This window comes from Saccoglossus kowalevskii, chromosome 9 (assembly GCF_978046115.1).
Source record: "Saccoglossus kowalevskii chromosome 9, keSacKowa6.1, whole genome shotgun sequence".
NCBI lineage: Eukaryota > Metazoa > Hemichordata > Enteropneusta > Harrimaniidae > Saccoglossus > Saccoglossus kowalevskii.
In genome coordinates, this window is record NC_140649.1 from 22,487,446 (window position 1) to 22,503,070 (window position 15,625).

The 15,625-nt window shown below is 30.7% G+C and overlaps 1 protein-coding gene across 1 annotated transcript in view; it reads right to left on the reverse strand.

Annotated features, from left to right (window-relative positions):
- Positions 1 to 15,625, reverse strand: part of LOC144356541 (receptor-type tyrosine-protein phosphatase mu-like) — a 108,634-nt gene that overhangs the window by 27,305 nt on the left and 65,704 nt on the right. Inside the window, exon 24 of the mRNA XM_085503309.1 lies at positions 14,853 to 14,950. Within this exon, the coding sequence (XP_085359435.1) occupies positions 14,853 to 14,950 (98 nt within the window). The remainder of the gene's footprint in view (positions 1 to 14,852; positions 14,951 to 15,625) is intronic.

A 15,625-nucleotide genomic window follows, 5' to 3' on the forward strand; every position in this document is an offset into this window, starting at 1 on the left:
AAGTGTCTGTGAAATGCCTACTTATTAATACATATTAAAGTGCCTGTGAAATGCCTACTATTTAATACATATTAAAGTGCCTGTGAAATGCCCACTATTTAATACATATTAAAGTGCCTGTGAAATGCCTACTATTTAATACATATTAAAGTGCCTGTGAAATGCCCACTATTTAATACATATTAAAGTGTCTGTGAAATGCCTACTATTTAATACATATTAAAGTGCCTGTGAAATGCCCACTATTTAATACATATTAAAGTGTCTGTGAAATGCCTACTATTTAATACATATTAAAGTGTCTGTGAAATGCCTACTTATTAATACATATTAAAGTGCCTGTGAAATGCCTACTATTTAATACATATTAAAGTGCCTGTGAAATGCCTACTATTTAATACATATTAAAGTGCCTGTGAAATGCCTACTATTTAATACATATTAAAGTGCCTGTGAAATGCCTACTATTTAATACATATTAAAGTGCCTGTGAAATGCCTACTATTTAATACATATTAAAGTGCCTGTGAAATGCCTACTATTTAATACATATTAAAGTGCCTGTGAAATACCTACTATTTAATACATATTAAAGTGCCTGTGAAATGCCTACTATTTAATACATATTAAAGTGTCTGTGAAATGCCTACTATTTAATACATATTAAAGTGTCTGTGAAATGCCTACTTATTAATACATATTAAAGTGCCTGTGAAATGCCTACTATTTAATACATATTAAAGTGCCTGTGAAATGCCTACTATTTAATACATATTAAAGTGCCTGTGAAATGCCTACTATTTAATACATATTAAAGTGCCTGTGAAATGCCTACTATTTAATACATATTAAAGTGTCTGTGAAATGCCTACTATTTAATACATATTAAAGTGCCTGTGAAATACCTACTTATTAATACATATTAAAGTGCCTGTGAAATACCTACTATTTAATACATATTAAAGTGCCTGTGAAATGCCTACTATTTAATACATATTAAAGTGTCTGTGAAATGCCTACTATTTAATACATATTAAAGTGTCTGTGAAATGCCTACTATTTAATACATATTAAAGTGTCTGTGAAATGCCTACTATTTAATACATATTAAAGTGCCTGTGAAATGCCTACTATTTAATACATATTAAAGTGTCTGTGAAATGCCCACTATTTAATACATATTAAAGTGCCTGTGAAATGCCTACTACCGGTATTTAATACATATTAAAGTGTCTGTGAAATGCCTACTATTTAATACATATTAAAGTGCCTGTGAAATGCCTACTATTTAATACATATTAAAGTGCCTGTGAAATGCCCACTATTTAATACATATTAAAGTGTCTGTGAAATGCCTACTATTTAATACATATTAAAGTGTCTGTGAAATGCCTACTTATTAATACATATTAAAGTGCCTGTGAAATGCCCACTATTTAATACATATTAAAGTGTCTGTGAAATGCCTACTATTTAATACATATTAAAGTGCCTGTGAAATGCCTACTATTTAATACATATTAAAGTGCCTGTGAAATGCCTACTATTTAATACATATTAAAGTGCCTGTGAAATGCCTACTATTTAATACATATTAAAGTGCCTGTGAAATGCCTACTATTTAATACATATTAAAGTGCCTGTGAAATGCCTACTATTTAATACATATTAAAGTGCCTGTGAAATGCCCACTATTTAATACATATTAAAGTGTCTGTGAAATGCCTACTATTTAATACATATTAAAGTGCCTGTGAAATGCCTACTATTTAATACATATTAAAGTGCCTGTGAAATGCCTACTATTTAATACATATTAAAGTGCCTGTGAAATGCCTACTATTTAATACATATTAAAGTGCCTGTGAAATGCCTACTATTTAATACATATTAAAGTGCCTGTGAAATGCCCACTATTTAATACATATTAAAGTGTCTGTGAAATACCTACTATTTAATACATATTAAAGTGCCTGTGAAATGCCTACTATTTAATACATATTAAAGTGCCTGTGAAATGCCTACTACCGGTATTTAATACATATTAAAGTGTCTGTGAAATGCCTACTATTTAATACATATTAAAGTGCCTGTGAAATGCCTACTATTTAATACATATTAAAGTGCCTGTGAAATGCCCACTATTTAATACATATTAAAGTGTCTGTGAAATGCCTACTATTTAATACATATTAAAGTGTCTGTGAAATGCCTACTTATTAATACATATTAAAGTGCCTGTGAAATGCCTACTATTTAATACATATTAAAGTGCCTGTGAAATGCCCACTATTTAATACATATTAAAGTGTCTGTGAAATGCCTACTATTTAATACATATTAAAGTGTCTGTGAAATGCCTACTTATTAATACATATTAAAGTGCCTGTGAAATGCCTACTATTTAATACATATTAAAGTGCCTGTGAAATGCCCACTATTTAATACATATTAAAGTGCCTGTGAAATGCCTACTATTTAATACATATTAAAGTGCCTGTGAAATGCCCACTATTTAATACATATTAAAGTGTCTGTGAAATGCCTACTATTTAATACATATTAAAGTGCCTGTGAAATGCCTACTATTTAATACATATTAAAGTGCCTGTGAAATGCCCACTATTTAATACATATTAAAGTGCCTGTGAAATGCCCACTATTTAATACATATTAAAGTGTCTGTGAACTGCCTACTATTTAATACATATTAAAGTGCCTGTGAAATGCCTACTACCGGTATTTAATACATATTAAAGTGTCTGTGAAATGCCTACTATTTAATACATATTAAAGTGCCTGTGAAATGCCTACTATTTAATACATATTAAAGTGCCTGTGAAATGCCCACTATTTAATACATATTAAAGTGTCTGTGAAATGCCTACTATTTAATACATATTAAAGTGTCTGTGAAATGCCTACTTATTAATACATATTAAAGTGCCTGTGAAATGCCCACTATTTAATACATATTAAAGTGTCTGTGAAATGCCTACTATTTAATACATATTAAAGTGCCTGTGAAATGCCTACTATTTAATACATATTAAAGTGCCTGTGAAATGCCTACTATTTAATACATATTAAAGTGCCTGTGAAATGCCTACTATTTAATACATATTAAAGTGCCTGTGAAATGCCTACTATTTAATACATATTAAAGTGCCTGTGAAATGCCTACTATTTAATACATATTAAAGTGCCTGTGAAATGCCCACTATTTAATACATATTAAAGTGTCTGTGAAATGCCTACTATTTAATACATATTAAAGTGCCTGTGAAATGCCTACTATTTAATACATATTAAAGTGCCTGTGAAATGCCTACTATTTAATACATATTAAAGTGCCTGTGAAATGCCTACTATTTAATACATATTAAAGTGCCTGTGAAATGCCTACTATTTAATACATATTAAAGTGCCTGTGAAATGCCCACTATTTAATACATATTAAAGTGTCTGTGAAATACCTACTATTTAATACATATTAAAGTGCCTGTGAAATGCCTACTATTTAATACATATTAAAGTGCCTGTGAAATGCCTACTACCGGTATTTAATACATATTAAAGTGTCTGTGAAATGCCTACTATTTAATACATATTAAAGTGCCTGTGAAATGCCTACTATTTAATACATATTAAAGTGCCTGTGAAATGCCCACTATTTAATACATATTAAAGTGTCTGTGAAATGCCTACTATTTAATACATATTAAAGTGTCTGTGAAATGCCTACTTATTAATACATATTAAAGTGCCTGTGAAATGCCTACTATTTAATACATATTAAAGTGCCTGTGAAATGCCCACTATTTAATACATATTAAAGTGTCTGTGAAATGCCTACTATTTAATACATATTAAAGTGTCTGTGAAATGCCTACTTATTAATACATATTAAAGTGCCTGTGAAATGCCTACTATTTAATACATATTAAAGTGCCTGTGAAATGCCCACTATTTAATACATATTAAAGTGCCTGTGAAATGCCTACTATTTAATACATATTAAAGTGCCTGTGAAATGCCCACTATTTAATACATATTAAAGTGTCTGTGAAATGCCTACTATTTAATACATATTAAAGTGCCTGTGAAATGCCCACTATTTAATACATATTAAAGTGTCTGTGAAATGCCTACTATTTAATACATATTAAAGTGTCTGTGAAATGCCTACTTATTAATACATATTAAAGTGCCTGTGAAATGCCTACTATTTAATACATATTAAAGTGCCTGTGAAATGCCTACTATTTAATACATATTAAAGTGCCTGTGAAATGCCTACTATTTAATACATATTAAAGTGCCTGTGAAATGCCTACTATTTAATACATATTAAAGTGCCTGTGAAATGCCTACTATTTAATACATATTAAAGTGCCTGTGAAATGCCTACTATTTAATACATATTAAAGTGCCTGTGAAATACCTACTATTTAATACATATTAAAGTGCCTGTGAAATGCCTACTATTTAATACATATTAAAGTGTCTGTGAAATGCCTACTATTTAATACATATTAAAGTGTCTGTGAAATGCCTACTTATTAATACATATTAAAGTGCCTGTGAAATGCCTGCTATTTAATACATATTAAAGTGCCTGTGAAATGCCTACTATTTAATACATATTAAAGTGCCTGTGAAATGCCTACTATTTAATACATATTAAAGTGCCTGTGAAATGCCTACTATTTAATACATATTAAAGTGTCTGTGAAATGCCTACTTATTAATACATATTAAAGTGCCTGTGAAATACCTACTTATTAATACATATTAAAGTGCCTGTGAAATACCTACTATTTAATACATATTAAAGTGCCTGTGAAATGCCTACTATTTAATACATATTAAAGTGTCTGTGAAATGCCTACTATTTAATACATATTAAAGTGTCTGTGAAATGCCTACTATTTAATACATATTAAAGTGTCTGTGAAATGCCTACTATTTAATACATATTAAAGTGCCTGTGAAATGCCTACTATTTAATACATATTAAAGTGTCTGTGAAATGCCCACTATTTAATACATATTAAAGTGCCTGTGAAATGCCTACTACCGGTATTTAATACATATTAAAGTGTCTGTGAAATGCCTACTATTTAATACATATTAAAGTGCCTGTGAAATGCCTACTATTTAATACATATTAAAGTGCCTGTGAAATGCCCACTATTTAATACATATTAAAGTGTCTGTGAAATGCCTACTATTTAATACATATTAAAGTGTCTGTGAAATGCCTACTTATTAATACATATTAAAGTGCCTGTGAAATGCCCACTATTTAATACATATTAAAGTGTCTGTGAAATGCCTACTATTTAATACATATTAAAGTGCCTGTGAAATGCCTACTATTTAATACATATTAAAGTGCCTGTGAAATGCCTACTATTTAATACATATTAAAGTGCCTGTGAAATGCCTACTATTTAATACATATTAAAGTGCCTGTGAAATGCCTACTATTTAATACATATTAAAGTGCCTGTGAAATGCCTACTATTTAATACATATTAAAGTGCCTGTGAAATGCCCACTATTTAATACATATTAAAGTGTCTGTGAAATGCCTACTATTTAATACATATTAAAGTGCCTGTGAAATGCCTACTATTTAATACATATTAAAGTGCCTGTGAAATGCCTACTATTTAATACATATTAAAGTGCCTGTGAAATGCCTACTATTTAATACATATTAAAGTGCCTGTGAAATGCCTACTATTTAATACATATTAAAGTGCCTGTGAAATGCCCACTATTTAATACATATTAAAGTGTCTGTGAAATACCTACTATTTAATACATATTAAAGTGCCTGTGAAATGCCTACTATTTAATACATATTAAAGTGCCTGTGAAATGCCTACTACCGGTATTTAATACATATTAAAGTGTCTGTGAAATGCCTACTATTTAATACATATTAAAGTGCCTGTGAAATGCCTACTATTTAATACATATTAAAGTGCCTGTGAAATGCCCACTATTTAATACATATTAAAGTGTCTGTGAAATGCCTACTATTTAATACATATTAAAGTGTCTGTGAAATGCCTACTTATTAATACATATTAAAGTGCCTGTGAAATGCCTACTATTTAATACATATTAAAGTGCCTGTGAAATGCCCACTATTTAATACATATTAAAGTGTCTGTGAAATGCCTACTATTTAATACATATTAAAGTGTCTGTGAAATGCCTACTTATTAATACATATTAAAGTGCCTGTGAAATGCCTACTATTTAATACATATTAAAGTGCCTGTGAAATGCCCACTATTTAATACATATTAAAGTGCCTGTGAAATGCCTACTATTTAATACATATTAAAGTGCCTGTGAAATGCCCACTATTTAATACATATTAAAGTGTCTGTGAAATGCCTACTATTTAATACATATTAAAGTGCCTGTGAAATGCCTACTATTTAATACATATTAAAGTGCCTGTGAAATGCCCACTATTTAATACATATTAAAGTGCCTGTGAAATGCCCACTATTTAATACATATTAAAGTGTCTGTGAACTGCCTACTATTTAATACATATTAAAGTGCCTGTGAAATGCCTACTACCGGTATTTAATACATATTAAAGTGTCTGTGAAATGCCTACTATTTAATACATATTAAAGTGCCTGTGAAATGCCTACTATTTAATACATATTAAAGTGCCTGTGAAATGCCTACTATTTAATACATATTAAAGTGCCTGTGAAATGCCCACTATTTAATACATATTAAAGTGCCTGTGAAATGCCTACTATTTAATACATATTAAAGTGCCTGTGAAATGCCCACTATTTAATACATATTAAAGTGTCTGTGAAATGCCTACTATTTAATACATATTAAAGTGTCTGTGAAATGCCTACTTATTAATACATATTAAAGTGCCTGTGAAATGCCTACTATTTAATACATATTAAAGTGCCTGTGAAATGCCTACTATTTAATACATATTAAAGTGCCTGTGAAATGCCTACTATTTAATACATATTAAAGTGCCTGTGAAATGCCCACTATTTAATACATATTAAAGTGTCTGTGAAATGCCTACTATTTAATACATATTAAAGTGCCTGTGAAATGCCTACTACCGGTATTTAATACATATTAAAGTGTCTGTGAAATGCCTACTATTTAATACATATTAAAGTGCCTGTGAAATGCCTACTATTTAATACATATTAAAGTGCCTGTGAAATGCCCACTATTTAATACATATTAAAGTGTCTGTGAAATGCCTACTATTTAATACATATTAAAGTGTCTGTGAAATGCCTACTTATTAATACATATTAAAGTGCCTGTGAAATGCCTACTATTTAATACATATTAAAGTGCCTGTGAAATGCCTACTATTTAATACATATTAAAGTGCCTGTGAAATGCCTACTATTTAATACATATTAAAGTGCCTGTGAAATGCCTACTATTTAATACATATTAAAGTGCCTGTGAAATGCCTACTATTTAATACATATTAAAGTGCCTGTGAAATGCCTACTATTTAATACATATTAAAGTGCCTGTGAAATACCTACTATTTAATACATATTAAAGTGCCTGTGAAATGCCTACTATTTAATACATATTAAAGTGTCTGTGAAATGCCTACTATTTAATACATATTAAAGTGTCTGTGAAATGCCTACTTATTAATACATATTAAAGTGCCTGTGAAATACCTACTTATTAATACATATTAAAGTGCCTGTGAAATACCTACTATTTAATACATATTAAAGTGCCTGTGAAATGCCTACTATTTAATACATATTAAAGTGCCTGTGAAATGCCTACTATTTAATACATATTAAAGTGCCTGTGAAATGCCTACTATTTAATACATATTAAAGTGCCTGTGAAATGCCTACTATTTAATACATATTAAAGTGTCTGTGAAATGCCTACTTATTAATACATATTAAAGTGCCTGTGAAATACCTACTTATTAATACATATTAAAGTGCCTGTGAAATACCTACTATTTAATACATATTAAAGTGCCTGTGAAATGCCTACTATTTAATACATATTAAAGTGTCTGTGAAATGCCTACTATTTAATACATATTAAAGTGTCTGTGAAATGCCTACTATTTAATACATATTAAAGTGTCTGTGAAATGCCTACTATTTAATACATATTAAAGTGCCTGTGAAATGCCTACTATTTAATACATATTAAAGTGTCTGTGAAATGCCCACTATTTAATACATATTAAAGTGCCTGTGAAATGCCTACTACCGGTATTTAATACATATTAAAGTGTCTGTGAAATGCCTACTATTTAATACATATTAAAGTGCCTGTGAAATGCCTACTATTTAATACATATTAAAGTGCCTGTGAAATGCCCACTATTTAATACATATTAAAGTGTCTGTGAAATGCCTACTATTTAATACATATTAAAGTGTCTGTGAAATGCCTACTTATTAATACATATTAAAGTGCCTGTGAAATGCCCACTATTTAATACATATTAAAGTGTCTGTGAAATGCCTACTATTTAATACATATTAAAGTGCCTGTGAAATGCCTACTATTTAATACATATTAAAGTGCCTGTGAAATGCCTACTATTTAATACATATTAAAGTGCCTGTGAAATGCCTACTATTTAATACATATTAAAGTGCCTGTGAAATGCCTACTATTTAATACATATTAAAGTGCCTGTGAAATGCCTACTATTTAATACATATTAAAGTGCCTGTGAAATGCCCACTATTTAATACATATTAAAGTGTCTGTGAAATGCCTACTATTTAATACATATTAAAGTGCCTGTGAAATGCCTACTATTTAATACATATTAAAGTGCCTGTGAAATGCCTACTATTTAATACATATTAAAGTGCCTGTGAAATGCCTACTATTTAATACATATTAAAGTGCCTGTGAAATGCCTACTATTTAATACATATTAAAGTGCCTGTGAAATGCCTACTATTTAATACATATTAAAGTGCCTGTGAAATACCTACTATTTAATACATATTAAAGTGCCTGTGAAATGCCTACTATTTAATACATATTAAAGTGCCTGTGAAATGCCTACTATTTAATACATATTAAAGTGCCTGTGAAATGCCTACTATTTAATACATATTAAAGTGCCTGTGAAATACCTACTATTTAATACATATTAAAGTGCCTGTGAAATGCCTACTATTTAATACATATTAAAGTGCCTGTGAAATGCCTACTATTTAATACATATTAAAGTGCCTGTGAAATGCCTACTATTTAATACATATTAAAGTGCCTGTGAAATGCCTACTATTTAATACATATTAAAGTGCCTGTGAAATGCCTACTATTTAATACATATTAAAGTGCCTGTGAAATGCCCACTATTTAATACATATTAAAGTGCCTGTGAAATGCCCACTATTTAATACATATTAAAGTGCCTGTGAAATGCCTACTATTTAATACATATTAAAGTGCCTGTGAAATGCCTACTATTTAATACATATTAAAGTGCCTGTGAAATGCCCACTATTTAATACATATTAAAGTGCCTGTGAAATGCCTACTATTTAATACATATTAAAGTGCCTGTGAAATGCCTACTATTTAATACATATTAAAGTGCCTGTGAAATGCCCACTATTTAATACATATTAAAGTGCCTGTGAAATGCCTACTATTTAATACATATTAAAGTGCCTGTGAAATGCCTACTATTTAATACATATTAAAGTGCCTGTGAAATGCCCACTATTTAATACAAATTAAAGTGCCTGTGAAATGCCTACTATTTAATACATATTAAAGTGCCTGTGAAATGCCTACTATTTAATACATATTAAAGTGCCTGTGAAATGCCCACTATTTAATACATATTAAAGTGCCTGTGAAATGCCCACTATTTAATACAAATTAAAGTGCCTGTGAAATGCCTACTATTTAATACATATTAAAGTGCCTGTGAAATGCCTACTATTTAATACATATTAAAGTGCCTGTGAAATGCCTACTATTTAATACATATTAAAGTGCCTGTGAAATGCCTACTATTTAATACATATTAAAGTGCCTGTGAAATGCCTACTATTTAATACATATTAAAGTGCCTGTGAAATGCCTACTATTTAATACAAATTAAAGTGCCTGTGAAATGCCTACTATTTAATACATATTAAAGTGCCTGTGAAATGCCTACTATTTAATACATATTAAAGTGCCTGTGAAATGCCTACTATTTAATACATATTAAAGTGTCTGTGAAATGCCTACTATTTAATACATATTAAAGTGCCTGTGAAATGCCTACTATTTAATACATATTAAAGTGCCTGTGAAATGCCTACTATTTAATACATATTAAAGTGCCTGTGAAATGCCTACTATTTAATACATATTAAAGTGCCTGTGAAATGCCTACTATTTAATACATATTAAAGTGCCTGTGAAATGCCTACTATTTAATACATATTAAAGTGCCTGTGAAATGCCTACTATTTAATACATATTAAAGTGCCTGTGAAATGCCTACTATTTAATACATATTAAAGTGCCTGTGAAATGCCTACTATTTAATACATATTAAAGTGTCTGTGAAATGCCTACTATTTAATACATATTAAAGTGCCTGTGAAATGCCTACTATTTAATACATATTAAAGTGCCTGTGAAATGCCCACTATTTAATACATATTAAAGTGTCTGTGAAATACCTACTATTTAATACATATTAAAGTGCCTGTGAAATGCCTACTATTTAATACATATTAAAGTGCCTGTGAAATGCCTACTACCGGTATTTAATACATATTAAAGTGTCTGTGAAATGCCTACTATTTAATACATATTAAAGTGCCTGTGAAATGCCTACTATTTAATACATATTAAAGTGCCTGTGAAATGCCCACTATTTAATACATATTAAAGTGTCTGTGAAATGCCTACTATTTAATACATATTAAAGTGTCTGTGAAATGCCTACTTATTAATACATATTAAAGTGCCTGTGAAATGCCTACTATTTAATACATATTAAAGTGCCTGTGAAATGCCCACTATTTAATACATATTAAAGTGTCTGTGAAATGCCTACTATTTAATACATATTAAAGTGTCTGTGAAATGCCTACTTATTAATACATATTAAAGTGCCTGTGAAATGCCTACTATTTAATACATATTAAAGTGCCTGTGAAATGCCCACTATTTAATACATATTAAAGTGCCTGTGAAATGCCTACTATTTAATACATATTAAAGTGCCTGTGAAATGCCCACTATTTAATACATATTAAAGTGTCTGTGAAATGCCTACTTATTAATACATATTAAAGTGCCTGTGAAATGCCTACTATTTAATACATATTAAAGTGCCTGTGAAATGCCCACTATTTAATACATATTAAAGTGTCTGTGAAATGCCTACTATTTAATACATATTAAAGTGCCTGTGAAATGCCTACTATTTAATACATATTAAAGTGCCTGTGAAATGCCTACTATTTAATACATATTAAAGTGCCTGTGAAATGCCTACTATTTAATACATATTAAAGTGTCTGTGAAATGCCTACTATTTAATACATATTAAAGTGCCTGTGAAATGCCTACTATTTAATACATATTAAAGTGCCTGTGAAATGCCTACTATTTAATACATATTAAAGTGCCTGTGAAATGCCCACTATTTAATACATATTAAAGTGCCTACTATTTCATGGCTTATAAAACACTTGAAATATATACCGTAGTTGTCTGAGTATAAACCCCCCTCCAAATTTACAGCATTTTACAACAAATCATTTATGCGATTATAAAACCAGATCCACAAGTTAATCTGGACGATGCTAGTCGATGAAGACATGGTTACACTCTAGTATCGTACACACGATGATTTGTTTATGAATAAATTAGCATAAATTATCGCTTAGGAGAAGTTTTAACTTTTATCCATTTATAAGCATCCCCCCTAATTTTTCGTCAATTTGCCGTTTTCCCGGAGGAGTTTATACTAGGAAAACTACAGTACTAGTGCAAATGTTAATCGTTGTATGATCACAGAAAATCAATTTAATGCCAAAAAAGTGCTTTTTAGTTACCCCTTGCCACACAGCCATGGTGTCCATGGTGGCGTCACCATGTGCTAACTAGCTACACGCAATGGAAGTCGTTCGTCCAAGCAGTGTTTAATCGTCAATTTCGTCCTTGTCTGATGACAAACACATTTCAAATTTCTCAGATTATGAGAATTATCAATGGTCTACGGGACTGATTAGTAAAGTTGAGCCATATAGGAATTTGTCAAATTTTTCTATAAAGGTCAAATAGCGGTGTTGGCGTCGACAGTGTTCTTTTGTGAGGACGCTTCATATTTTTTTGTGCAGCTAAGCGATTGAAGTCATAAGCTGATATTTTAATGGAGCATAAATTTGTATTTGTATAATTACAGATACATGTTAACAAGTCATTGAAAATGACACAGTCCCCGTTAAATTTTTTAAAGTTTTCTTTGTGCGGAGGGGTTGTCGCGAGCATGTCCTCGAAACTTGAGTTCCAAGTGGAAAGTACAACAGATTGTTTATTTACATCAAATTCGAAGGCGTGTTGTGTGACGACCCCTCCGGTTTAAGATATAACAAAGAAAAACATAGATCAGAATTGAAAGTAAAACAAATTGAGGTGCATGTCTATGTTATTGCACTTGCTAAAATTGTTTAAAGTATGTTTGAGAAAATGCAAGTCTGAGGATGGGAATAAGACACAAAAAATACATTACTGTACTTCCCTGAATATAAGCCCAGGGGCCTGAACATGTTATTTCGGGAAAATTAGGGGGTGGGCTTATACTCAAGGACCACCCCAGAAAAGATTGTTTAGGGGGGTTTAAAATTGTGACTATCTTCCCAACCACGAAAAATTATCCAAATTACATTTTTCGTTGAAAACGCTGGTCTCGGAGAAATATTACGTATTTTCGATTTTCACAACACTTTTTAAAATGAAGAAACCAACATGTTCATAAAAATACACACATTTTATTACAATACGATTTACATACCGTCTGAATTTATGGTTCAAAAATGGGTAGTGTCTGTGGGAAAACAGTCGAAGGCAAGATCTTTATCACTATCTTCATTGTGGAATGTTTTCGATCGTACGCAAACTCTTGATACAAAGCAATTTCTGCCATGGTGTTCATCATGATTTGATCTGAACAACTTTCTTTGACCAGCGCTCACGTCTTTTGTTAACCAATCAAAATGCTGTGTCGTACAGGTTTCACGACTTGTCAATCACATTTTTGGCATTTCTAAAACTACTGCTCAAAAGAAATATAGATTATTTCAGTATTGCAACATCGGGGTTCATCCCGAGTAAATAACAGAATAGAAAAGGTACAAACCATGTTCTGTATGTTCGCCGGTGGTTCTGAAGAAGATTTAAATGCGTTTTTTACCAATTTTTGGGAAAACATCATGGCAGATATCTATTACACATGAGTTCTATATACCATAACAAATCTAGACCCTCATAAAGTGGTCAAATAGCCACTTCCGGTTTAATTTCAATCCAATATGGCTGCCGAACCAATTGACCAATCAAATTTTGAAAGTCCTATGCCCTAGTTCACATTATAAGTATGGAGATTTTCAGACCATTCTTTTCAGCGGTTTTCTCAAATGACTCGAAAACAATTTACAAAAGAAAGAACGATAATAACAGGGGCATAGCCCTTCAGGCTTGGGCCTCTAAATAAAATAACCATGGTATTTTTGCTGGTGTTCATAAAGGCTTACGTTTGTCCTAACTGTTTGTCTATGCTGAGCTCTGCATTGTGTCTGATTTTCCATAGTTTAAACCCTATTAAACACTAAATGTCAAAAGGGGTGTTGGTCATGCCATGTCCTTTTCAATATGGGACTTGCATAACGTGTGTAAAATACGTTGTTTGTTTATCTGAAATTTCAACCATGCTCTGTGACCACCATCCCTTAACTTGCATCACATTTTCTTACCAAAATGATGTGGGACTCAAGTTTATAGCAATTATCTTGTTAATAACTTGCCAAAATGTTTGTGAATATTTTTCATATTTCTTGAAAATTGTATTCCTACTTATTATATGCAGTACATCTCACACTGATTATTATGATTACAGTAAAAAAAAATGACAAATCTGTTGCTATGGCAACAAATGATGCTGAAGGTAGTCCACACAGAAGGTTGTGGAGTCTTATCACCAAATCAGACATAGTTTACATTGTTGTAGTCACTAAAGTTCAATTGCTGTTGGATAAGATTTTTCTCAAACTGCACAAAACATAAAATTATTGCTGTAAAATACTTTATTTTAACTGGAATAAATTTGCGATGAAAAGACTTTTTGGGTGTTTTGTATGGAATTTTTTTCACCGATTTTTGTTGAGTTGAATGTAAAATATAGAAAAAAATGCTGTATATTCGCTGGATTTTATTTTCACTGAATGATTCTTTCGGCAAAAATAGCAAAAATTATTTCTAAGTGAAAATAGAGTTGATGTATAAAGTATATGGGGGTCTGAGAGAGGTTTTCTACAGGTTATACAAAGTTGGAATACAACTTTAATATTTGATATAGTTTTGCTTCAACTATACTAATATTTTTTAAATTTGTTGACAAAAACAAGCAGGAAATACCAGGACAGTATTTGCACTATGAGAAGCCAACACAAACCAAGATGTATGACTTGCATACGACTCTATTCAAGATGAGTTTCACATAGAGAAACATTCATCTAATCACATGATATAATAGTACTACAACGATTGGATAACATAAATGCATCATTAAATCTTACCTTGCCCATTTCTGATAGATTTGTAGCCATGATGATTGTAGCCGTGTTCTGTTGCCAAACCATTCTCCAAAAATCTGCTATAGTGTCTGTACTGGGTCCTATATTAGGATAAATATAGTCTAAATATCAGAGTGTACCTGACAGTGCTCGGAGACTGAAATTTATAGCTAATAAGATCATCCTGGTATAATAATGATTCCACTTCATTAGTAACCAATCTAACATTATTTCATTGATCAGAGACACGATAAAATTGATTACATCAATAATATAATCACATTTTAATTTACAAATTACACCAACAAACACTATTTATTGTTAGCTTGTGAGCAGGTGAATAGATTCCATGAATACAACAAGAAATTATTTAACAATTAGTTACCCTAGTGAAGGTCGATATTCAGTTTTTATGTGCCAAAGAGGGAATTATTGACCAAGGTAGAGTTGAGGTCAATTATTTTTCTGAAAGTCATTAAAACTGAATATTGATCAATAATGACTATATGATTTATTATACCAAATCATTTCACATAATATATATCAAGCATGTAAGTCAGTTGCAGACGCCATTTTTGTTAACAGCTACGCATGCGCAAAATCAAAATCATGGTCGCTTGATTTTCATTATCGACAATAATGCGTTTTACTGACCACCAAGTGACCATTTTCTGACCAATCAATGTGCTAATCATGCTTATGAGGTATAATAAACACAGATTAAAGTCATAATCTACTATATTAATGGCCTCTAAACCATTATAGTACATGAAATT